The sequence below is a fragment of the Anastrepha ludens genome, chromosome 5 (genome assembly GCF_028408465.1).
Source record: "Anastrepha ludens isolate Willacy chromosome 5, idAnaLude1.1, whole genome shotgun sequence".
Classification (NCBI taxonomy): Eukaryota; Metazoa; Arthropoda; class Insecta; order Diptera; family Tephritidae; genus Anastrepha; species Anastrepha ludens.
The window spans coordinates 127,153,327-127,180,290 of NC_071501.1; the positions used below are offsets into that span (position 1 = coordinate 127,153,327).

Genomic DNA, 26,964 nt, shown 5'->3' on the forward strand with positions numbered 1-26,964 from the left:
AGTAACGAGAACAAAACTCTAGGACCAGGGCCTGTTTCGCGCACAAAGGAACATAAGGCAATGCTCTCGTAACAGATTTTATGAATTTTTAACGAAAGGACTACTCCAGGAGATAGATGAAGCTGGACGTCTCAGTGCAAATTTGACTCTGCTTGCCAAATGAACAAAAATTTAAGCAGAGAATCTTAATCGATGATTCTGATTTAAGTGTCCAATCTCACACTTACTTTAAAATTCACCACAGTAAAAAGTCGCACAGAAATACGGATGCTAACAAAAAGCAATCGCCACTCTGCTGCGTGGTTCTGAAATCGAATAAGCAAAAAAGCTTGGAGGCACCCTAGCACCAGACAATGTTAATGGCACGAAGCACGAAGAAGTTGAAAGCTCTGAGAGGGCTTAAGTTAAGTGCATGCGCATTGACCCGAAAATGCCAGCATATGAAACAACAACATATGCACATCAATAAGCCTGCATAGCTACATAGTCACGGTGGTTCATAAATCAAATTAAACCCGAATAAATTTTCAAAACCTTAGAAAATAAATACTTTTTCCTAAAATAATTTTAATTTCATAGAAACCAAGTTTTGCTTTTACAAATAAGTTCTGGCTGATTCTGTTATGATATGACAAACTGTTTTGTAGGCTGTTTTTTTTTCATTTATTAAATACTAAATATGGAATATGTTTTTAGTTTCTGTGTACGTAAAAGCGTATGAAAAAAGCGAATTGCAAGAACTGTGAACCACTGTGCGGTTGGGCACTAGAGCAAGTGCAAGGTGGGACTTGCATGAATTTACTTGCGACATGTTATGAATTAATTCTTATCAATGACGTACGTAGCCAAGTTTTGGGTGAACAAACAGCTGGTGGAGGGATATTTGGAAAAAGCTAAGCTCGCACACCATTGCAAGCGTTCTGAACGCCTTCGTTGGCTACGCCGAAAAGATAAATGCGAGCATATGCACAAACGCACAACGACGAAAAGGATTTTTACGCCCGCATTGGCACAAAACGAGGCCAATTCAATAAAAATTGTTGCGCCATCAGCAACGGCAGCAGTTCATTGAGAGCTCTAGAGCAGTCAACAACGCCTATTCAAGGAGACCAGTGATCGAAACCGCTACAGCAAACGCCTTCATATAATCACATCAAAAACAAGTGCAAAATTTGATAAACTTGTGATTGTTACACTCGAAGCCAATATAAGTTTGCTATTATTTTATTAAAAAATAGTGGTTTTGCGCAACAACAATAAAAGAACGATTAGCAAGCAAATTAACATGAGCTGCGCTAAGTGTTCGAACCGTTATTTAGTTTTGGTATGCGTACTTGGAGTTTTGGTGACCACCGCTGCGGCTGTGCCAACATCTGTGCTGGTCCAGAACTCCGAAGTTACATCCAATATCAATGCAGCCAATAATAATCACAATCTGATGACGAAAGGTATGTCGAAATAAATTTTGTTAACAGCTTACACTGAGTTTGCATGTTAGACAATAGTCCCATCGTACGGCGGACAACAGGTGTTTTTTATGACATAAAAATAATTAATAAACAAATTCAATACCTAACGGGAGAGTTCGAGAGAAGTGCTTATAGGAAAATGCCTAATATTTCAAAAATGCCTTTATTTCAATTTCTAACATTTATTTCTGTGCATTATGCGGTAATTTAGCAATACAATGGAAATTTTCTACATAATCATAAAACATAACAAACAAGACTTTAAATGGTTCGTGCACTAAAGAAATCCGAAATAGAGTTGAAAGAATCGAACACAATTTTTTGGGAAATCGTTAGATTATTATTTGCATTGGCTACCAGGACCTTCGGTGCTAAGGGAATTGTTATATTATAATAAAATGTATACTCAAATCAAACCCAACAAAAATAATGAAATAAAGTCTATGAAAAAAAGGCAATAGAAATTGGCTTCAAAGGTTTTGGTTTTATTGGAAAAACATTTTAGGTCAAAAATAATGCTGCTTACATTAAAAAGGTTTATACGAATCTCAGTGCTAAAAACCCAGAAATCCAGTTAGGGTTGTTAGAAAAATAAAATCTTTACGGGTTAAAATCTCAGTGCAATCAGGGTAGTTTTTTTTGTTTTTGTAATACATATGAAAAAAATATTCATGGGTTTTGGGCTTAACAAAGACTTAACAAGAATTCTTCTCGCCCAGTTAATGCTTTAGTTGAACACCAAGGTGCTTTTAAATTGCAAAAAAGGTTTTCTTCTTCATAACTGCATTATTTAAATATGATTATCCTTTGTTGGAATAAATATATATATATGCCGTGGAAGCGGATAATGGTAAGGTCATTCAATATTGCTTCTGTTGGTTAATGGCTGCCGTTTATGGATTTTTGTTGTTGATGTTGATAGTGGAAGCAGTTTTTGCGTTGGCGTTGGCGGTGGTGATGACGTTGACACTCTTACTGATTCTCCTCTTACTTTTCATACTCCTATTCCGGCTTAGATTGCCGAGTATGTGTGTGTGAGAGTTTCTATTTTTAGAACAGTACACAATTCCTGCAGATTTTCTTTATTTACAAATTCTGAAGCGAGTAAACAACAAAACAACAACAGCACTCTTGCAAATTAGAAAACGAGCAGTGGCAGCCAACTTTGCTCGTTTATTCGTTGATTTTTCTTTCTACAAACTCATTATTTACCTACTCCTCAAGTTTTAAACATGTGCACATGATTAAATACACATACATATGTGCATATGTCTGTGCCTGTGTGACTATGCATCTTTATATCCATTTATATCGTTTTCTTCTAGCCAGAGTGGCATTTCCCAAAATAGACACAAAAGTAAGCTTCGCGGTCTCAATGGTTGCTCTTTTTCCAATGAGATGTATGTATGTATGATTGTGGATAGATGGATGCAATATTTGTGTTGCTCATACGCACTGTTGACCCATTCGTTGCATATCGCTTGCATGGCTTAATTGCCCTTGTCTGTATGGCTATGTAGGTAGAAGTGTACATATTTTTAAAGCTATTTAAATGGCAACGACGCATAATTAAAAACGAAAGGATTTCCAATTTCGAACTGTTGCATATGTATTGAAAGGAATTATATTTTTAGAACAACTCAAATGTGGGTATGTTTGCTTTTATGCGATATAAACATTTTATCTTAAAATCCTAGTTGCGCATAAAATAAGTAGGTATTTACTCATTCAGTATTGGACATGCACATAACTTTCCGGAAATAATATTTCATAAGCACACAAGCAAGCACGTATTAGTGTTGGTGTTTTCGACCTGACCTATTTGCTGAGTGTTGTTGTCTAAATGGCTTGCAAAGAAAAGGAGAACCTGTTGCTGCTTATGTAATTCCGAGCAATTTTGTTTTTCACGCTTTGGGTTGGACGAGTGAATAACTTTGCATCTTTGAATTTTTTCTGACAACTGCGCTCACTCCACATATTATACGCCTAAATATATCACAATTCTCCCAGCTAGTCGCATTAAAGTCGCATTAAAGTTACCACAGAGTATCTGCGTGGGCGAGCTAATAAGGGAATATGCGCAAGAACATCGCAAAGTACGCACCCTTCAAGACTCAGCCGCTCTATTCGCATACACACATACGTATATATTATATTATCCTTTTTCAGGTACTTGGCCCAGCTTGTGGGTGAATCTTGGGATTGCATACAAACAGAGGACGTACAGCGTTATGCCGCCGGAAATACAATCGGTGCTGCCATAGCCAGCAGAGGAGCGATCGCTATTCGAAAATCATTTTTCAATCTTTGATGTCTCATGTTCAGGGTAGGCATCGAACGCGTGCAAGAGCTTAAGCATCTCGGCATCCGCTCTACTTGTATACGCATATGTATGTATGTGAATAAAAAGTTTTCAAACATGCGTTGAACTCTTAAACGAAAGCTGGACTTTTTTTACGAAATAATTTTATTTTCACAAGTAAACACGTCAAGTTTCAATGGAAAAGACTTGCATGCTCGCATAGAATATTCCCACTTGAACTGCACACACGCATACATGTATGAACGTGTTTAAGCATATTTGCCTTATCTGCACCGCTTTTTTGTGTTGTATGATAGACCAGTAACACATTTAATTCTTCATACATATGTATGTACATATATCTCCTACACACAAACACACACACGCATAAATTACATTTCAGAATTTTCGCATTGTCGTGACAATATTACGCTAAAGCCACAAAGTAATCCTTTGAGATGTCTAATTGTGTATACGCATTATTGATAAGTACGTATGTAAAAACCCATGCAAGTACGTGGAAATGTGTCAAAATGTTTTGCGAAATCAACAACATATGGCGTTTTATGGCTCATGGCTGTTGCTGTCTGAATTATCATAATAACTGTTATTTTCACTCTGTAGTTATTACTTTGGCGAAATTATAGTTTCGTTAGGCGTAGTTTTTGGTTGCTGGCTCAACCAGCTATGTATAAAAATTGCTCGAAGGAGTAGCGAGGCCAACAAGTTAGACTTCTTCTATCTTCAATTGGGTTAATAAAAACAAAAACATAATAATCTTTTATATTCACATTCCGTTTTTTTAATTTTTCATAAATACAGTTCGGTGTCCACCGTGACCATTTTCTCATCTTACCAATAGAGTAGGATTTACTAACCGAGACGACGAATTGTTCCTCACTTTAGAGTGCCTTTTGACTCTTTACGTTTTCTCAACAATCCGTCAAACAAAAAATATTAAATTATGAAGTTAATATCTTATCGTCCAGCTCTCCGAATGACCTATTCGAACTAGTGCTGATTTTCCAAATTACATACATACATGAATTTCAACAAAGCGTGTGATTACTGTTTTATAACCATTGCTTTATTACCTATGAAATGAAAAAGGGTCACAAATAGAGATAATCAATAGCAATCTATTGTATGACTTTTTTGGGTGCAATGCTCGTATGTGCAAAATGTGTATCTATATGTACATGGTTTTGTGTCACTGATAAAATAATACAAAACAAAAAAAAACGTTTATGTATGAAGTTCTTTCGCTCCATGCTGAAGAAAATATAAAAATTACTACACGACTATGTTCTAACTCCCCAACTACAATAAATTCTCCTATGGAATAATTTCTTCGATGTATGTATGTGTTTGTATGATATGTATGTGTTTGTATGTATGTGTTTCAAAGAATTAATTTTAATGGCCCCAGAGGTTAGAGATTATAAATAGTTTATCGTAAAGCCTTTTTCAAATTGTTTTTCAAGAGAAGAATGTGCTAACTCTGGAAAACGGTTTGTATGAAAGAGATGTGCATAGATTGAAAGTTTGCCGCTATTCAGAATGATAAGCATTACTGTATATTGACGCCGCTCGACTGCCGTGTTCGTCGCTGTGTATTCTTACTGATACACACATACATACATATGCACATTAAAGCGACAGAAGCTGCTGGAACATAATATCAACAGGCGTTAAGTGAGTTATAGACATAACGCGCTAAATGATCTAATTGAGTTACTGAGATTGGAAATGCCAGACCTTCGCGCACTAATACCCCAGGCAGTATGAAAAAATACAGTGCGTCAATAAGGAAATAAAAACAATTCCCTCTTAAAATGGCCGGATGGAAAACTAATCTAATAAATTTTGCATAACGCGTAATTCGTAGGAAGCGGCAAAGAAAATCATATTTAGCTATATTTGTGTGTATGTATATGTACATACACACATATGCATTTCCTTCAGTATTACGTCTAAGCGCTGCCTACTGATGCCGCCACAAGGATGCGCGCACGCACTTAATACCGCTGCTGCCTGCGGAGGTGCGACAAGTTACGTGAGGCAAACCATCAAAACATTAACAACGGCGTTAATTGTTAAACTAAATTAGATAGACATTGTTACCAGTGCCAGATGTATCTAAAGAAAACATGCGTATACTCGAGTAACCCACCTACATAGAAAGTATAAAAAACTGCAAAATAAAAATACGTAGATAAGTTTTCTCTTTTTAACTTTCTCTCATTTTTTGATTACTGTTAGTTTCCATTATGCAGCAAAATCTGCTAAAAACTCGATTTTGTTAAAATATGACTTATAATAAGTTCACAGATACATAAGTAGATTATCTACTTTTTCTAGATTAACTTCCAATACGTAATTAAAAGGCCAGATTTCCCATACAAAGTTTGTCAACCGAAATTCGAAATTACAAAATAATCTCAGATTATAAATAAACTTTTTGCTGTACAACCCCGTATTTTCTGTGTTATCGATAATTATTATTATGAACGTGAGGAGAAACGTCAAAGTAAGAACTAAATTAAATGGACCCCAGAAAAGAAAAGATGTATTAGACATAATTCTAGTAAATTTTTTGTTAGATTTTATTTTATTAATTATGCATTCATACTACAAAAAAGCGTGTTTACATGGACGCTTCGGCTTGTTAGTGCTTATTTTGAAATACTATATCGCATTTCGCATGCGTTTGAAGCCATAATTTTTTGCAACCTCAGTAGTCATCGTTTACGGATTTCCTCCAACTTTCTTGCACTAGCAGCAAATTGCGCAATTAAATTAACGATTGCTTCTATTTGCCTTTTCTTCGTACCGTTAATAATAATTGAACAAACCAAAAATAATAAAATATTCCACCAAACCGAATTCTACCTTTCAAAGCAGTCTTGACAGCTGATCAATTTTTCTGCTAATCTGCCATATGTGAACGTACTTTTAGAGCCTTTCTGTGTATGTATGTTATATTATTTAGATTAAAAACCACAGCTACATCACCTAGAGAATTGCTACACTAATCATTAAGCAGGGAAACACCAATTGCCAGGTGGACGAATATGGTAAACTCCAATAATTTGAATTCCTTTCATTCGTAAAGTGGTAAATGCACTTCAAAGGTATTGTATTATTAGAAAAAAATTTATTATTTTGAACAAATTTCATATCACTCATACTTAAGCCATTTTCAACAGCGTATAAGTATATTTAATAGGTGGCGTATTCATTCATATTTTTCCATAGAAGAACAATTTTTGTCGACCTTAGAAGTTCTGGTACTACCACCAATTGTCTACCTGCATACCTGTTTCTACATACACGTTCAAATATGTATTTATAATATAAGTATATACAAACGTACACACATGCGTAAAAATGCATAAGTTCGGTTGCCTAGGTATCAGACTTGCACAAAGATTATCACAGAATGAGCCAATAATCTCGTTTATTGGCTGTCTGTGATTTTCCTTAAGCTTAAAAACAGCACAGTTTATGTCCATTAATTAGTATCAAGCCAAATACATGCACATATTCGCTTTATATTGTAGAGCTTTTGTCATTATTCAGGCAGAACAACCTTTCCATCAGTGTACCGAACCTTTAAATTTTCTAAGTGAAAAACTGGTTCAAGCGCATTTTGCACAATTCTTATGAACTCGACTTTATTCCATCAATAAAGTCCTAGAGTGGCCAAAAAGTGTATGCAGTCAGATTCAATGGATCATTGGTAATACCTGAGGGGCTCCAGCCCGCTTGGTTTATGCATTTTTTTTACATTAAAGTCGCATGTGCTCTGTTTTCAATCGCTTCAAAAGTGGTTCGATTTCGTTCTGCTTCAACAGAGTTTTATAGATGCACATTTTTCAGGAATATTTCAATGGGCACCCAATCATCGAGCTTATATTTGTATCCAGCTCTATTCGAACGGTTGAAAATTGTTTCGTTAAAGGGTATTCCATTATCTGTCAGAAAATATACAACTGCCAAATACACAAACTATTCCATTTAGTGAAATTCAATTTTCTTCACTCTCAATTAGTGAAGATGTAGTCGTCACCAAACTCGTCAGCTTTTCAGATTATTCCTGCAAGGTATGGCTATAACTTAAACTTAGGAAAAATAAGTGCAAATAAAAAAATCTATAAAGCATTCTCCTCTAATTAATAACTGGTAAAGCCACTAATGCGTAAAATTTGCAACCGTCTTCCCGTTAATTGGCAGTTGATAGATAAGCGTGGGCGTAATGAGGAAAACAAAGAAATTATTTCTTCATATGTCAATTAAAGAAACCTGGAAAAGAAAAACAAATTCATAGGTGAATATGGTTATACTGAATTGTTACATTAAAGTATCGTTGTTGATTTCTGATGTATAACTTAAATCCTCATATTTTACCAAAAATTATAACTTGTTTAAAAACAAAATATAAAAAAAGGAAGAATTATAACTTGTTAAAATACGTTTGTGGGCGTTCTGAATTTTTTTAAAAAAGTGCCCTTGTGCAACCGTTCTTTGAAAGAGCTGAAATTGCCGTTAGATTTATAGTGGGAAGAAGACTGCACGAGGGAGGACAAGGGAGCGGTGAACATTATTCCTAAGCCTAATCCAAGAATATCTTAACTGTTGCTTAAATACTTGTTTACGCTGCATCTACGAGTATTACAGCATCAACACGTCATACACATCTGCCCAATTTATGAAAATTTGCGTTTAAAGCACTTTGGCGAACTGGCTATAGATTTATGTAATATTATAAATATCTGTGAATAAATGGCTGTGATTGTAGAGCTTTGTATAAACAGTTATCCTGTTGTCTCAAATATAGGGAAATGATATTAAGTGAGTTTAAATAATTATATTTTATGCGTACTGAAGTTTTAGTTATTTCTGCATTTTATAATAAAACTTTTGAGCCTGAATCCTTTGAATTAAAAATGAAGAAAAATGTGACATCATATACTTATTTTGAATTATTCCTACTGACAGCATATCAATGTCATAGTCGTACGGTCTACTAGTTATAAGTGCTCATTATATATATAAAAATAAAATAAAGGACATAAGAACAACTCGTTTACGAATATGTTGCGAAGTGACCACTTCCCATTACCGACGTTACATTACCTGATTACCATATCTTTATAATCTGAATTTTCACTCATTTAAAGAAGTTTGTATATTCAAGATGCGTGACTCGAAATTCGATAGAAAAATTAGACAATTCTTCCCTACATTTTATCTGTTTCGAAGATCAAGTGAAGAACAAGTCTGTGTAAGCCAAAACCCTTTTGCAATTTTAGTTCCAGACAGCTAAATTTATTTCATTTTAAACGAATTTTTCACTAAAGTTATTTCGATTTTTTCCACAAATTGGGTAAGATAACCTCAATCCATATGCTATCTTCTAAAGAGACTTTTTAATTTTTTAAATTCAATGCAGTTGTATTTACAAAGCTTGCCTTTCGCTGTCTAAAGCCTCCAACTCTATGAAGCACTAGCATCTACAAGCAGATAGCAGCCAGCTTCCGTGGCAGGAAGTCAATTTCCGCATGCTTTGAACACTATTTCCTGCCAGACAACTTGTTTTGTATATAAACTTGTATTTACTGAGCATATGCTTCCATATTGTTTGTACCTATTTTAAGTAATTTCCTTTTATTTTTCGCTTTCCGCGTGTGGCCATCAATATTGCAAGAGAGTGGAGATGCCATTAATGCTGATGTGCTGATGATTTCAATGGGTGTCCATTGTTCGGTTTGTTGAATGGTGCCAATTCGTGTAGTTGTTGCTTTATTGAAACGCATGGACAACTTCGAACGGTCGTTTGGCCTTGGCCTTATATGATACAAACGGATACACTTACATATATATATGCATAATTAATAGAAAATAAGTAGTCACAAAGTGGCCTGTTCTAGAATGCTACACGCAGCGTCTTGCGGTCATAAACTTTTCGCCATTTATGGAATGCGCAGTCAAAAACTGCGGGAGTGATTTATAGCACTTTCGCAGGAGACAAGCTAAACCACAATGAAGTTAATAAGATTATCGTTTTGTTTAAGTGAATTCGCCAATTATTCGCTGTAAAGTATCCTTTTTCAAGTACCTTTCCTTTTGAAGGACCTAACACATGAACTTTGACGCAATAAATTTAATGTTGTTTGAGTCAAGCACTTCAACTCTGATCTTAGTTTTTTGTGTTTGTGTAATAAAGAATTTATATAATAAAGAATAAATATATTTGCCCTAATTAACAGCTTTAACAGTTCAATATTTTCTAATTAGAGAGTTTCTTATTCAATTTACCAGTGAAACGTTCTTCTAATAACGCAAATGAAATGATGCCCAAAAAAGCTTCGATCGAGGCATCTGCTACATCTGGCAATAAAAAATCCAGCCCTGAAGTTCTTCCGCCAGCCTTTAATATGCCTGCCACACAGCAATCAGCCGGCAATAATTTGGCAAATGGTAACAAAGTGAGTGGCGATAGCAACTCTAACTACATTTCGGATGCTCAGGCAACTGGTGTTCTGTCTATGCCATCGAACGAAGACATTATTAATTCGGCTATTGCTGCTGGTCTTACCGCTGCGGCAGTAGAAGCGGCCGCTACGGCAAGCCAACGCGAGTCGGAACCTCAACAGCATTTAAATCCACAGGCTGATGAAGAAGCACCCACACTCTTGCATAAGCGCGGAATTTCGACTCCGCAGTACCTCTACGGTGGAATGGGTGTGGGAGGGGCTTATGGATATGGCAATGTGAATGACAATAGTTATGGCACCGGAAGCGGTAATGGTAACAGTATCTATGGCGGTGGTGAATACTACAATAATCCATACCTGAGTAATCCGTTGGCAGTTGGTGGTGAGCACTTGGCTGCGGTGCCAGCTAGCGTTTGGACCGATGAAACGGATCCATCAGTTGTCTACACCGATATTAAGGATGACGACTTCTTGCCCGCACCACGAGGTGAGACATAAATGCATACTTGTACAAATTTATGTATTTTATATATGCGTGTGCGTACATGTACACAGATGTATACATAACGAAATCCTTTACAGTATCATGTTATTCGAATGGGTTAGTGAGGTAGATCCAGGGTTCGAAACCCACTAGGACATTAAACACCAAACGTTTTTTTCAAATGGCGATGAAAGGCGATTTGACATGAAAAAACCATCTGTCGTTCAAAGGCGGCATAAAACGATAGGCATCTCTATTTGTGTAATAACAACAGACGAACAACAAATCGGAAAAGAAGGATGTCCGAAGGCATAAAAAAACATATTCCCGACAATTACTTGTTATATATTCATATACACACATACATACATATGTATGCACATACATAATCACTTTTTCACAGCTGTTCAATTCATAAGAATTTTATACTATTTTGTTTGGCTTGAGTCAGTTTGTGCCACACACCATCATTTTTGCTCCTTCTTCTGAACCAGTATTTGAATAAATTATACAATAAATAAAATTATTCTCCTTCCATTATTTCTTTTTGCCCACACTAATTTCTTTATTATTATGCAATATTCATCGCTCCCTTCCTCGAAAATCGTTCACCGAGCGCAGTATCTTCCTATCGCAGCAAGGCTTACGATAATTTACAAAACATTCTCAATGCTGAGGCGTATCCAGAATCAATGGCATTGCCACTGCCGCAAACTCAACACACGAGCCACTATTATGGCGCCTTCAATGGTAATAAGCGTTCGAACAGATACGACAACAACAATTATGGTGGCAGTAGCGGCAGCAGCCGTTTCGCCGATATGCGGTAAGTGATTGTGTGAATGTCGTCTAGGTAAATATTTTTCAGCTAACATCCCTGAAAGATTAAAGATGTAAATTACAAACATATGTATGCAAATATATGTGCATATAAAGAAAAACATTGAAAGTTTTCATTAACTGAGGGCTCCAATTATTTTTGAACTCTAGTGGCAACGTTATATTGGAATGAAAACTCTAATAGAAAAATTGTGATACGGTTAAGAGCTTTTTCTACAAATACACTTAGAAGTTAAGCTTTTTGATCAGAAACGTTTCAATGGAGTTACATTTTCTACCAACACCAACTTTGATTCGCCCCTTTTGTTTCCTAATGTACGTACATACATACATATATCTCTCATATGTAGAAAAATACTTGCAATATACAAAACAAGGCAAATAGTGAAGCGACAGGCAAAGCATCGAGTTACGTCTAGAAAAGCAGCGATTCACTCGAAACATAGTAAGGCATCGAGTATAGCATCAAGCGAGCATAATTTAATTAAAGATTTTGCGATTGCCGAGTGCTGCTGTATTTTGTTTTGTTAAAAATGGATTTGATATCAATCGAATTTATTCTTTAAACAAATTTTAAACGGAAAACTTTACAAACACCGCAACCATTCCAAAATTATTTTCCAATGAAAATTTTAACTTTTTATTATATTTTAGAAAAATCAAACACAAAGCCATAAAAAATGGGCCAATTTGAACAACTATGCATTTATTATACACCATTTACACTTCAAAATGACATTAACAAGTGAGACAGAAGTTCGAGCAAAGCGATGAAAACAAAACGTTTTAAAATCGATGCTTTTGCTCTATCGACGCTTTGTTCTTTATAACCTTTATTAACGAAGCTTCACGATATTGCCTGCCAAAACAAACATGTTTTCCTATACTTTAGTACTGCTTAAGTAGAACCATAGTTTCCAGATGGCTTTAGACTGTCATCGACTTATCTGAACGTGAACAGAAGACACTAGCAGAACAGAAAAAATTATAGTCTAGGTACATACGCGTTATGGAGTCGCGCATTTCTTCTCTCTTCTTTTACATTGTGTAGGTGCTCGACCCGAACTGGACACACACACGTGCAACTTCGCAGGCTAATGGATGTAACGCCAACGTAAAAATAAATTCGAACATGACAAGCAAAAAATTGCACCAATACAAAATAGAGGGAAAGAACTACACCATTAAAAGGAACCTGCTACGCAAAAGGCATTTGTTGTATTACTACCAACGTATTCGCCTGGTGGCATGAGCGCCGAAAATTTCCCATTGAGACATTTTGTCCTCTCTATGAATACCGAGCGGACCGTTTAATTTATTCTTCGCCTTTGATGTGATAATGTCGTCAATAAAATGATTTGTACGTTTGTATGTGTTTACTTCTTCGTATTGCAGTTTTCATTTACATACATAAAGCTAAACATGATTTCATAGCGAAAAGGGCGGAGTATCCTTGATTACAAACGTGATGCACAGCGTAGGCGGAGCTGCCTATCCATACGCACCACTTTTGTCTATCTCCCTAGCCACACATATCTCCCTACCAACACTCATACTTTCGAACTTGCAAAACTACTTGTAGGGCTGCTGACAATGAAATTCCAATTGCAGTACATTTGGCAGATGCAGAAAGTAAATTTCAAAAATGTCAACGAAAATGAAAAATAAGTAAAAAATTACTACAAACGTGGAAATGAAGATAAATAAAATACGATTCATTAAATGAATAGAGCTGCATACATACATATATCGCTCTCACGAATTGTAGTGGAATATGAGGGGCGCATCATAGAGGCGAAATGATTTAACAGCAAATCGCACGCCGAAATACAAAAGCGAAAAGATGAAGTTTTTGCGGTCTACGAAATACAGATCTGCTACAGAATCAGTGTATCCACCAATAGTATTTTGGTATGACAGTTTGGGCTTTGATAACCACAAGGAAATCATGCGGTATTGCAAACCTTTAAACAAGTCCCTCTTCAAATGCACCTCCAGATCGTGATCAGTTCTTTTCATAAGAAGCGGTTTGAAACAGTATTTTATTTATTTTAGCATAAGGATCTTTCACAACATTTCTTTGGATCCTAATTCAATAGATGTCCATAAATTTATATATATATAAATATATACAATTGGCGCGTACACTTATTTGTGGCGTGCGTCTTGATGTTGTTCCACAAATGGAGGGACCTTCAGTTTCAAGCCGACTCCGAACGGCAGACATTTTTTATGAGGAGCATTTTCATGGCAGAAATACACTCGGAGGTTTGCCATTGCCTGCCGAGGGCCGACCGATATTAGAAAAACCTTTTTCTTTATTTTGGTCTTTCACCGAGACTCGAACCTACGTTCTCTCTGTGAATTCCGAATGGTAGTCACGCACCAATGGCTTTATTAAACTAATGTGAATCTCAAAATGGTATCACAGTGCGCCGGTTGAGCCCAAACTTGGAGGGTGGAATCATTTATAACCGCTGTTTTTATATATGTATACGAAATGACATTTTTTTTATCATTCTGTAGTATATATACTTCATTGGCCAAAATGGGATGGCTGTTTCAGAGCTCAAGTGCTTAATTCCATGAGCTATATCCCATGCCAAAATAAATGTATACTTACAAAAACAGAGTAAAGGATGGTCATTTATCCTGCAATAAAACTGTTATATTCTCATGAAGGCGCTTATTAAATGGAAGGTCAAATTAGCTTATTGAACTATTTGGAGCACGCAAAGGATACGAAATTAATGTTAATAAAAATGTTGGCACACAACTTATTTTCGAGATCTTTGTAATACATTCGTACACACATTCAGAAAAGTCAATTTTGAAGGGTGCTGCTAAGTAATTAATAATGAACTAAATTTTTGTTCTTATGTTGAAATATTTTGTAACGACCAAAGCCAATGGCTTTTGTATGCTAGAAATAATATTTTCGAACGAATAAACGTAAATACGCGTGTGTCTGCACATCTTGCAAAAAGATATATGAGATATACATATGTAGATATAGCAATACGCAACGCAAGTTAAAAAAAATTTTACCTAAGAAAAATGTTCCTTACCTCCTAAACAACACGAATTCAATCCTTTTTTATATTATTAATATTATATTTACGCATAATATATGTATATGGTTTAAATACAAGATGAAGTCCAAATAAACAAGACTGAGCTAAAACAAAAACGACAGGAGCCTTGTTCTATTAACTTCGAGTTCTGGCCTCGATATACTATTTTGCACGATTTAAAAGCTTTCGAAAGAGTGTTTCAGGTCATTGACCGGAATGTCCTTCAGGATGTCGGTACAAGCCTTTTGGATGATCTTTTCGGACGCAAACGTTTTCCTTTCATGGCCAAATGCAATTTTCCGAATAGGTAGAAGTCACAGGGAGCCTTATCAGGCGAATGCGGTGAGTGATTGATGATTAAAATGCGATTTCTAGTCAAAAAATCAGTCACAAGAGTGGGTCGATGAGATGGTGCATTATCATGTAATAAGCGCCAGTTTCCTCCTTCGCGGTATTCAGGGCGAATTCGACGAATGCGATGCAACAAACGCTTCAAAAACGCCAAGATAGAAAATTGCATTGACGGTTTGGTTCGTTCGCACAAACTCCTTGTGGATAATTCTCTAGGAATCGTAAAAACAAATGAGCATCGACTTGATTTTGACTTCTCCAAACGCGATTTTTTGGATGGTGGTTCGTCTGGGGCCTTCTATTCGGCACTTTGACGCTTAGTTTCGGCACTTTGACGCTTAGATTCATTCACGTGGTGTTTCCAACGTTTCATCACCAGTTACAATGTTGTAAAGGAAGTTTTCGTCTTTTCTCGCCCCTTTAATGAGGTCTTTCGAATGTTGAATTCTGCGCAATTTTTGGTTCTCAGTTAACTTGTGCGGGTTGACGCGTGCACAGACCTTTCGTAAGATCAAGTGATGAGTTAAAATGCGATAAATCGATGTTCTGAGGATATGCAACTCCGATTCTATGAATTTCAAAGATGATTTTGGTTCATTTTTGATAAATTTACCAACAATTTCGATGGAGCTTTCGGTGATTACTGATTTTGGGCGGCCCGAATGTTCATTGTCATTTATGTCCTCACAACCATCTCTGAAACGAGTAAACCACTCATGAACTCTGGCACGAGGGAGACAATCATCGCCATAAGCTTTTTTCATCAATTCAAATGTTTCGGTAAACGTTTTACCGGTTTTAAACCAAAATTTGACATTAGGTATTTTTTCGAAACTCATTTTTGTACCGATGACTGATACTTTAGACGCAATAACTTCGCTTTCACTAAACCGAATGTCACCAAGCTTCACTGGAAGTCAGCTAGATATGGAAATTCCAACGCACTAACTCATTAAAAAAATGGCGCCATCCAAAACATTTTTATTGTTCCAGTCTTGTTTATTTTGGACTTGACCTTGTATAATTTCCTTGTAAATAAATAAAGTTTTAGTAATGTTGGGGTCGAACTTATGAACAAAATAAGATTTTAGAATTGTTATTCTCTGCCAACGCGTTTGGATTTCTCTTGTTTTATAGATCTTACATACTTATATAAGGCGTAAAACCTTTGAAAATTTGTTTGTCTTGAAACTATGTAGACTGAACAGTTTCAATAACAATGACCCCCGCAATCCTCTTGAAATACGCTTTGAAATTTAGTTTATTAAAATTTCTCTTGGGGTAATATCGAATTATCACTTTAACTTGTGGATCAAAGATTCGTAATTTTACGTCTCTAAGCGTGATGAAATAGTTCCAAGAGTAATTTTATGAACTTATAACGCCCTATTATAGGAGATTTCATGCCCTCTCTCTTCTTAAATCATATGTCGTGTCCAACTATCATTATTTCTTTCAAGTCTGTGGGGACTTTACAAGCCGATACCCTATGCCTCAATACTTGAAATCAATCCATATTTTAGGATTTCTATGTAATATCTCAAACACAGAGCCAGTTAAGCAAAAATATGTATTCGTACGTAATTAATATAAATCTCGAATATGACTGAAGTCATCACTTCCTAATAAATATACACCCAATCGAGCCATAAATGCGACTTTTTGAAACATATCGATCGGTATCTAAGACTAAATTGGGGTCCCACTTTCAGCTAAAAACCAGCTAAAATATTTATTTTCCTAAATATGGGCGATAAATACTTAAACATTTTTCTTTTTTACAATCATACCCAAGCACCATCTAGCGGATCTATTTTCCAAGCATTTCTTTTCAAATAGATAACGGGACGAAAAATACTATTTTCCGGAATATTTCTGCCACAGGGACATCTAGTGGACCCATTTTTTACGGTAGTCTCTATATGTATGTATTTATGTTATTCCGAGTATGAACTAAGTCAGACCAGACACACCATCCCTGCGCCACTTAACAGATGCAACCAAACTCTTAAGCATTGCTTTACATGGTCATCAAACAAAGCAAACTTTCACATTTATATACATACTCGGCGTTTGAGAGCTAGCGTTTGATTCATTTAAAACCTAGCTGCCAATTTCTATACCTGTGCGATCTTTGCTACAAGTGCAAAAAAATATTGTATCAGTTTCATTTCGATAGCCTTGGCCATCTAGCTTAACTATGCTGATTATTTTGATTCTAGTGTTTGCCATATGACCGGAAATTTTACGCTGATTTAAAAAAATTAAATAATCAAACACTTAATAGACTGAAATGAAACACTTTTGTTTACAATGTAAAGTCTGCTGCTGGTCTATGCTCTATATTCATCTCACTCACGTGCATACAAATAAGCGAATATATAATAATTTTATATGTAAATATGCATACGAGCTGACAGGTTGTTACGAAAATACATACATACATACATATGTACACATAAGGAAAAGCAAATATCCTTTTTTTCGAATGCTGTTAGTAGACTAGTACAAATAAGTTTTTATGCGCCTAATTTGGCGTCACAATCGATTTGAAAGCCTAGGAATTGATTGCTAGCGCAGTATTTTTACACTTCGGACAAATGATTTTTTTCTTGTTTGACACAAGAATAAACAATACACCTTACCAATAATAATATAAATACATCCTCTTTGGTTTTAGACTGAAACGCGATACTAAACTAACTCCAGCTGATATGCTAGCTCTGGTTGCGCTGGTAGAGGCAGGGGAACGTTCACGGAAAGACACCGACACCGAGACCAGTAACAGTTACATGTACCCGTCGCCTGGAATGGGGGATGCTCCGGAAACCTATAGCAACTACAACGGCATAAAAACCTACTATCCAACTGCGGCAAATATGTACGACTATCCCGGAAATGTGGACGAATTGGACGACAATGCCGGTACGTGGATAGAACCAAACATGGTGGACTACTACGGTGTACCAATGAATATGGCAACAATACCCAAATATGAGCTCCCACCAGAACGCATTGGTGGTGGCAATGGAAATCGTAAGTTTATCGACACGCAAGAATATCTCTTATAAATTTGACCCCAAATTATTTGCTTTTGTGACGCAGGTTATGACCTCAAACGTTTTATGGTGGCCAAGAAGAAGCGTTCGATGGGCACCTTCCTTAATGAACCGGTTTTCAAGCCAAGCATCAGCTACAAGGTCAATGGCGAAAAGTTCTATTAAAATGTTTGTGCAACTCTTGCTTTTCCCTCGTTGGCAGAGCTCATCATTATGAAATAGACTAATTAAAGCTCAAAAATATGTCAAATTATGAAGAGGTTACTGGAGCGAAAAATATAATATTTACATATGTACAAGAAAACCAACAAATATCACATTAAATACGAAATAAGTAAATAATGAAAAACTGCTGAAATCAAAATGGTTTTTAAATTTATCAAAATCACTTCCAACAAAAAAATTAATTTATACTTGACATCACAATGTTTTAAGCAAAGTGGAATAAGTATTTGGCGTACGCTTATTTGACAACATGAAACTTAATTTTTTTATGTAAATTAACAAGTTTGTTTTTTCTGTTAAAGACGTTCATATCAAAACCCACTTGCTTTACATACGTGTGTATGTATTAGTGCTGTAAAATAGAGTCGAACAATCCATTGACACTCAAAGTTATAGTTATTTCAAATAATTGCATTTTTCGTTTTCAAATTTAACTATGTTTCAATGAAGATTGCATTTTTTGATTGAGAGAAGTAAAAAAACGTTAAGCCAAATTAAATGGCATATACTTACTTCACTTTGTTTAATACGCGTACGATAAACTTATAATGAAAATGAAAAAGTGCTTAAATCGTAACATTAGCTTAAATTGGTATAAGAACGCTACGATGATCTGCTTATTGAAAAGTGTACCGAAGCAAAACATGAATCTCAGTTGGAGTAATAACTTAGCATGATTGCATTAACTGCTTTCTAAATGGAAACAAATTAATATGTCGATATAATCACTTCTTCTAGGTCATACAGTAGTCTGGAGCAACAAGCTGCTAGATATGAAAAATCTAAAAATATTTTCAAGGAAGATTTTCTCTCCTGTTAGGGGAATCGGTTAGAGTTTTATTTTCGGCTATAGCTCATGAAATTTGAATTATGAAATACTATTTTTTATTACACGAAGATTTTATGGAAGTCAATATTTTTCGTTTCTAATTTATAAAAATATATTTTAAACTTGAAAATATTTTTCTATAAATTCAGATACGAGCACTTTTTCCTTTTCATTACAGAAATATTGAACCCTATAAATATTGAGCAAAACTAATCTGAAGTATTTAATACGGATTCTAATTTCTAAATGAGAAGTTTTGTTTAATCCAATAAACTTTGAGACAGAATGCGGTGCGTGCACATACGAGTGTATACATATGTTTTATAAGCATTTAACTACTACTCTCAAAGCAGGATCTATTTTAGAAACCACAAAATTATCAATTATGAACTACACACATACTTATACATAAATAATTTAATGTTGAAAAATAATATTGTAGTTATTTGAAATGAGGTACGTATACATAAATAATTACATACACATGGGAAATATTCCAGATGTTTACCTTCGGGTAAAATAAGGAATCATTTGCGGGGTGCATTTGTCCGAGTTACATGGTTTCCCTTTTAAACCACTTGGTAAAACTGCAACTTCTCTAAATCTTTAATCCATGAAATTCGGTCCAATTGTTATTAAAAATGCTGCAAATAAATACAAGCGCACATTTGCAAATATAAATACAAATAACAGATGAAAGCCCACGCCGCCAAGTTATTTTACTTCAATGATAATTCAATTCCTTCATGCACATGCGTGTTGGTGTACATGTACTTGCATATGCATGTACATACAAAATACAAGTACGAATTTACTAACATACCTATGTACCGAAATCATGGACGGTATTTACATTATCCCAAATATTAAACGTAATATATTTGTTTAAAAACCTAATTGTGTTAATGTAAATATATAAAAATTATATATATGTATATGTATGCATATGAAAATATATGTAAAATCATTAAATTTGTAGACATTAAATAATCAGCAGGCAGTAAATGGCTCAGAGCACATTTGAAACATAAATGAATTTAAAATTAAATAAAAAAGTAAATAAACATACTAGTAGCATAAATCTAGAGAAAATATATGCAAAGGAAAGTGTTTGCATATGGTGCTTAAAAGAAAGCGTATATAATTGACCAATTTATGTAAAATTCCCTTACTATGAATGTAATAATATTCTGTATAAAAATATGGCATCAGTGCAATCAATTGAAATTTTGTCTAACAATACTTAAGTACACTCTTTAATAATATTATTATATGTACATATATACATAATTTAAGAACAAAATTCCTTAAGTCTTTTCCAATCCATTAATTACAAAAAAATTATTTGTTGTATGGCTGTTTTAAAAAGTATTGTTTGGTAAAGATATACTGTACTTCCATATCTTGACTATTTGTACTTTTGTAAAATATGTATCCAAACTATAGCGACTTTTAAGCTTTACTTCAAATTTTTTTTTAAATAAACTATCTTAAGTTCAAATGTCTATTAAAACTGTTTTTCTCGTTCATTTCACTGAAGAGCCAGCGCATTTACCGTATCATCTTCTCCGGTATTCCGCTCCGAGCGTTCTCTCGCTCTGTTTTTATCTATTTATGTAGTTAGTTATTAGAGCGGTGTAATGATAGGGTGATGCCAGTAAGTTAATCTCATTTTTTGGGCAGATCTGTTACGGCCAAGTAAAGGGTGATTTTTAAAGAGATATAGCAAACTTTTTAAAAAGCACACGGTAAATTCAGAAACATGCATGACATTTTTATTTAAATCGATAGTACAGCCCATATAATTTAATGTTTGAAGATTATTTCATGCAAATGTTGACCGCGTTTGCGCTTCAAATGGTCCATCCGCTTAGTCCAATTTTGGCATACTCTTTCAAATGTTTCGGCCGGTATCTCACATATAAATGCTTTAATGTTGTCTTCCAATGCGTTAATTGGAGCAGGCTGTGAGCTTTAACATAGCCTCACAAGCTCATGCCTATTCAAACAAGCCTGCTTCAATTAACGCATTGGAAGACAACATTAAAGCATTTATATATGCGCGTTATATCGCACGTTGTGGGTGGCCAATTGACAAGTCCTGAACGTGAGATAAAATGTTCACCAACCCACCTCTTAACAAGTCCATTGTTACGCGTGTTGCGTGGCATATGGCACCGTCTTGCTGAAACCACATGTCATGCAAGTCAAGCTATTGCATTTTGGGCAAAAAAAGTTGGATATCATTTCACGGTAGCGCTCAACATTCACAGTTACGTTACGATTCGCAGCATCTTCGAAGAAGTACGGTCCAATGATACCTCTATCCCATAAGCCGCACCAAACCGTGACCTTTTCTGGATATATTGGTAGCTCTTGCAATTCTTCTGGCTGATCTTCACTCCAAAATCGACAATTCTGCTTATTTACGTACCCATTGATCCAAAAATGAGCTTCGTCGCTGAACACAATTTTTCGATAAAAAAGTGGATCTTCGGCCAACTTTCCAAGAGCAAATTCACCAAAAATTCTGCGTTGCGGTAGGTCGTTCGGCTTCAATTCTTGCACCAGCTGTATTTTGAAAGGCTTCACTCCTAAATCCTTTCGCAAAATTTTCCACGTCGTTGAGTAACAGAGGCCCAATTGCTGCGAACGGCGACGAATCGATAATTGATGGTCATCATTAACACTGGCCGATACAGCTGCAATAATTTCTTCAGTTCGCACTCTACGTAAGCGTGTTTGTGGTTTGATGTCCAATAATGTAAATTTGGTTCTAAATTTAGTCACAAAGCTCGAATAGCCGCTTCAGTTGGTCGATTAAACTGGCCATAAAATGGAAGAAGCGCGCGATAAACTTTCTTAACAGAGCACGGATTTTTATAATAAAATTCAAAGATTTGCAAGCGTTGTTCGTATATAAGACGATTCATGGTTGAATTATAGACCAAACTGAAGATGTTTGACAGTGAAAAAAAAACAAGAAACGTGCGTCAGCTGTTTAAACCAACTGTTTAAAAAGATAATAGCTAAAGAATCACCCATTATTTAAAAGTATTAAAAAGTATTCAATTTGTGCGTTTTTTTGGTTTAGTTTTATAAAGTACGACATGATCTTAAAATTTGTTGATATTTTACTTATTATTGTGCTTTGAAAGCCAAAGTCACAACATGATTCCATACAAGTTAAGTTGCCCTTAAAAAGTATTCACATCTTAAGGTGCTGGCCCATGCATGCTTGCTTCGATAACTGTCAAAAAATAATAGATGTGTACTGGTGTTGTAAAGGGTATTTTTCTAAGGACTGAAAATTATAATACAAAACAAATATATTGTTGGAATGAATTTTGTTTGCATTAAAATCTGGTAGATAATTTAATGACATTAATTTTTTAAATAATGAAACGTGATGGAACATGTCCACAATGGCTACGAGTTACATGGTCCATTCGATCAGTCCAATTATTGACTACCATTTCTAATAAATCTGAATACTAAATATAAATGAGCCCGATCAGCAAAAATGTGACGCAAACGATGGTGCGTAAAATTTTCCAGGTAGTCGAAAGGCAAAGACCAAAAAGTTGAGAATGAGGACGAATCGATATTTCAGCGTCGTCTTCAACACTTCGCTCTATGAACCTCGCGAATAGATTTATTCTTTTCAATGTAAATTTCTGCAATTTTGAAACATTGTTCTGGCGTTAAACGATTCATGACGCCTTGCCAAAGCTTACTGAACAGAAATGCCAACATAGTTTGCCATTCTCAGCTGCCAAACCAAAGTTACCGATATCGATAGTTCTCATGCAGTTAAAAAAACACCCGGTATGAAAGCTGGCAGCTTTGCTTCACGCGCTTGGAGCTCTTTTCGAAAAGCAACTGTCTACCAACCCATCTCTTAACAACATCTCCCCCATTAGCCGTTGTCTTCGCCACTAGTCATTTCACTATCGAAGCAAAAACAAAGGCCTTTACGCATTACATTCTACGCTCACACTAGAAAAGCTCAACTCACCAACGACACCACCTGCACCGTTTTAGTCATCGTCGCTGCAATGGGAGCAATTTAAGAAAAACACAGTCAGTCGATCTAAGACATCTGTACGTAGCATATCCGTCGCTTTGTATTTTTTTTTTATTTGAGTTACCTTCCGCACTTAACTATGCATATATATATAAATAAAGCTAATATAAAATATAAATTGCATTGTTTCATTTTTAAAACCAAAGTAAAGGAAAAAGCTCCTCTTGCTACACCACTCGCCTTTGTCATTTCCATTTCAAGCATCGCTCCGTTTTTTCCTATTACTTCGGCAGCTTCAAGATTAGTGTTAGTGTTACGTGTTGACATATGTAGAACGTAAAAAGTTAAGTAAAGCGCGCAAAGCCAGTAAGCAAGCCTTAATTGGAATTAAAAGTTTTGAAATTGAGATATAAAAATTCGGCGGCCATCAGAGGCGAATGGGTTGATGCGCTTGACTACCACTCCGGCTGGCAATGGCAAAATTTCGAGTAAGCTTCTACCATGAAAAAGCTCCATCTGCTGTTGAGGCGGTTTAAAACTAAAGAAAAACATAAAGATGCGCACCAAAAGTGAGAGGAGGAGCTCGGCCAAACAGCCGACAAAGAATGTAAGGGCAAATTATATATACTTATATATAATATAACAGCTGTAGCTGAATGGGTTATTGCGTGACTACCATTCGGGGGTGCGGAGGTTTGAATCTCCGTGCATGAAGAAGCAAAATTAAAGATAAAGTGTCCTAGCGGCCCTTCGGAAGGCAACGAAAAACCTGCGAGTGTATTTCTGAATAATCGTCCGGCTATTCGGCTTAAAACGCCCCAAATAGGAGCAGGAGCTCGGCCAACACCTTAAAAAGTGTACGCGCCTTTTATTTATTTATGTTATTTTAATATAACATCATAATACAATTATTTGGGGAAAATATCATTTCAGGATTTATTTGCGAAGCTATAAAAAATTGTAAGGAGGATGAACGATGTAACAGTGTTCGAGGAAATGTTGTTAAAGCCTTTAACGCTGGTAATCAAATGATTAAATTTTTTTCCAAAATTTTAGCCGAGAAATAAATTATGAATTTATTTTTATTGTTTTACTTTTAAGGAGCGCAAAAGGCGAATTAGAAGCTTATTTCTTCCTTATCAACTGAAGTTAATTTTTACATCTTCTGTACCACTTTTTTATGCAATGACTGACCCTTGTGGTAAGAAAGCTTCATTACAAATGTGTATTTTGAAAAGTGTAGGGGGATAAGTTGTGTCTAAGTGCGTTTTTAATAATTAAGTGATACATCTACTCTATTAAAGGCTTGTCTATATGTGCGTAACTTTCGCGTTGATTTCGCTTTGGCATCTGACATTGAACTATATGTTATGCATGTACACGTATTAAGACGCTCGCATATGCAGTTAAAGCTGAGGAGCGCCAAAGCTAAAACAAAGCGTAAATTTGGGCAATCTTTTTCTTTTTGTGTCCGTTGACAATTAGCAGACACAAAAATTGTGAACGCAAGCGTAAATTTAATAAATTTCGATTGACCCATTTCTCAGTTTAAAACGTTCACTGCCAAAGCGTTCAGTCAAGCAAGCATTTACCTTGCGCCAAAACGAAGCAAACGCGAAAGCCCCAAATACATCGACACCCTTTCTGTTGATCTATTTTGATCGGTTCAATTAAATTGCCATTCAAAGCATTACACTTCTCGGCTTCAATCCTGGATTTTCTACCATTTTCGTATATAATATGTAGATATATGTACTAAATATGTTTGTGAGTCAAATAATTATTTGTTTCCAGCCAAACGCACAGCGACTGTAGATTCCTGGTTTCATACTTTTTTTGATTCGGCCCACTTAATTAATAAATAATAATAAATTGCTGAATGGCGTGGCACATACACATCGAATTTTCTTTTGGACTCAACTCATTTTCAAATATTGTTTTACGGTTATCACAATTTTTCAATGACTCCATTGACTGTTATATGGATTCGTCGACCAGGTCGAGGTTTAATCTTCCTCCAATTGTGGGTCAAAAGCAAGTCACCGCATCGCGGTGGAAGAGAAGTGATTTCTGAGCTGTCTAAGTTAACGCTTTAAAACTGTGTTAACCCAATCCGTTTGTTTGAAAATATTTGTGCTAATATTTTTATGTATGTTTTCTTAGCTTCTTCTTCTTCTTAATTGGCGCGATAACCCCTTACGCGATTTTGGCCGAGATTAACAAAGCGCGCCAGTCGTTTCTCTCTCGTGCTAACCGGCGCCAATTGGACACACCAAGTGAAGCCAAGTCCTTCTCCACCTGATCTTTCCAACGCAGAGGAGGCCTTCCTCTTCCTCTGCTACCACCAGCTGGTACCGCATCGAATACTTTCAAAGCCGGAGCGTTTGTATCCATTCGGACGACATGACCCAGCCAACGAAGCCGCTGGATCTTTATTCGCTGCGCTATGCCTATGTCGTCGTAAAGCTCATACAGCTCATCGTTCCATCGTCTACGATATTCGCCGTTGCCAACGTGCAAAGATCCAAAAATCTTACGCAGAATCTTTCTCTCGAATACTCCAAGCGTCGCTTCATCGGATGTTGTCATCGTCCAAGCTTCTGCGCCATACGTTAGGACGGGCATGATGAGAGTCTTGTAGAGTGTTAGTTTTGTTCGACGAGAGAGGACTTTACTGCTCAATTGCCTACTTAGTCCAAAGTAGCACTTGTTGGCAAGAGAGATTCTACGTTGGATTTCAAGGCTGACATTGTTATCGGTGTTAATGCTGGTTCCTAAATACACGAAGTCTTTTACAACCTCAAAATTATAACTGTCAACAGTGACGTGGGTGCCGATACGCGAGTGCGCCGACTGTTTGTTTGAAGACAGGAGGTACTTCGTTTTGTCCTCGTTCACCACCAAACCCATTCGCTTTGCCTCTTTATCCAGTTTGGAGAAGGCAGAACTAACAGCGCGGTTGTTAAGGCCGATGATGTCAATATCATCGGCGTACGCCAGCAATTGTACGCTCTTATAAAAAATTGTGCCTGAGCGATTAAGTTCTGCGGCTCGTACGATGCTCTCCAACATCAGGTTAAAGAAGTCACACGACAGCGAGTCACCCTGTCTGAAACCTCGTTTGGTATCAAACGGCTCGGAGAGGTTCTTCCCAATTCTGACGGCGCTGCTGGTGTTGAGCAACGTCATCTTACATAGCCGTATTAGTTTTGCGGGGATACCAAATTCAGACATCGCGGCATACAGGTAACTCCTTTCCGTACTGTCGAATGCAGCTTTGAAGTCGACGAAAAGATGGTGTGTGTCGATTCTCCTTTCATGGGTCTTTTCCAAGATTTGGCGTATTGTGAATATTTGGTCTATGGTAGACTTTCCAGGTCTGAAGCCACACTGATAAGGTCCAATCAGTTGTATATGTGTATGGTATACACCCTTTAAGTAAAATCAGAAAAAAATCAGACACTTGAGCCTGCATTTATAAAGTAGTGAACGTACAAGCAAACCAAATTTTTTTTTTAAATAATCCTTAAAATCGAATATATCTCGTTAGCGGTTAAGTTGTGGACATCATGTCATATAACCAAATCAATCAGAAAATATTTAAATAATATAGTAATGCCCTTAAGTATTAAGGACGACAATCTCGTTAATCCTGGTGACTGACGCCTTCGTGTTTGCTTTATAATTTTTTGTTTGTCGTTGCAACAATAATTAACATCATTAAACATTAACAACGGCGGCCGCCATAGCCGATTGGGTTGGTGAAATTTACGGTCATTGTTTATTAACAAATTGTATTAAAAA

The 26,964-nt window shown here is 36.0% G+C and overlaps 1 protein-coding gene across 1 annotated transcript; it reads left to right on the forward strand.

The window, feature by feature from the left end:
- Positions 1-39: 39 nt before the first annotated feature.
- LOC128865341 (uncharacterized) lies at positions 40-20,609 on the forward strand. The gene is made up of 5 exons (XM_054105562.1): positions 40-1,448; positions 10,096-10,758; positions 11,377-11,581; positions 17,701-18,056; positions 18,126-20,609. Exons 1-5 carry the CDS (start codon positions 1,286-1,288, stop codon positions 18,242-18,244), a joined length of 1,506 nt encoding a protein of 501 aa, XP_053961537.1. The 5' UTR covers positions 40-1,285; the 3' UTR covers positions 18,245-20,609.
- Positions 20,610-26,964: the final 6,355 nt, after the last annotated feature.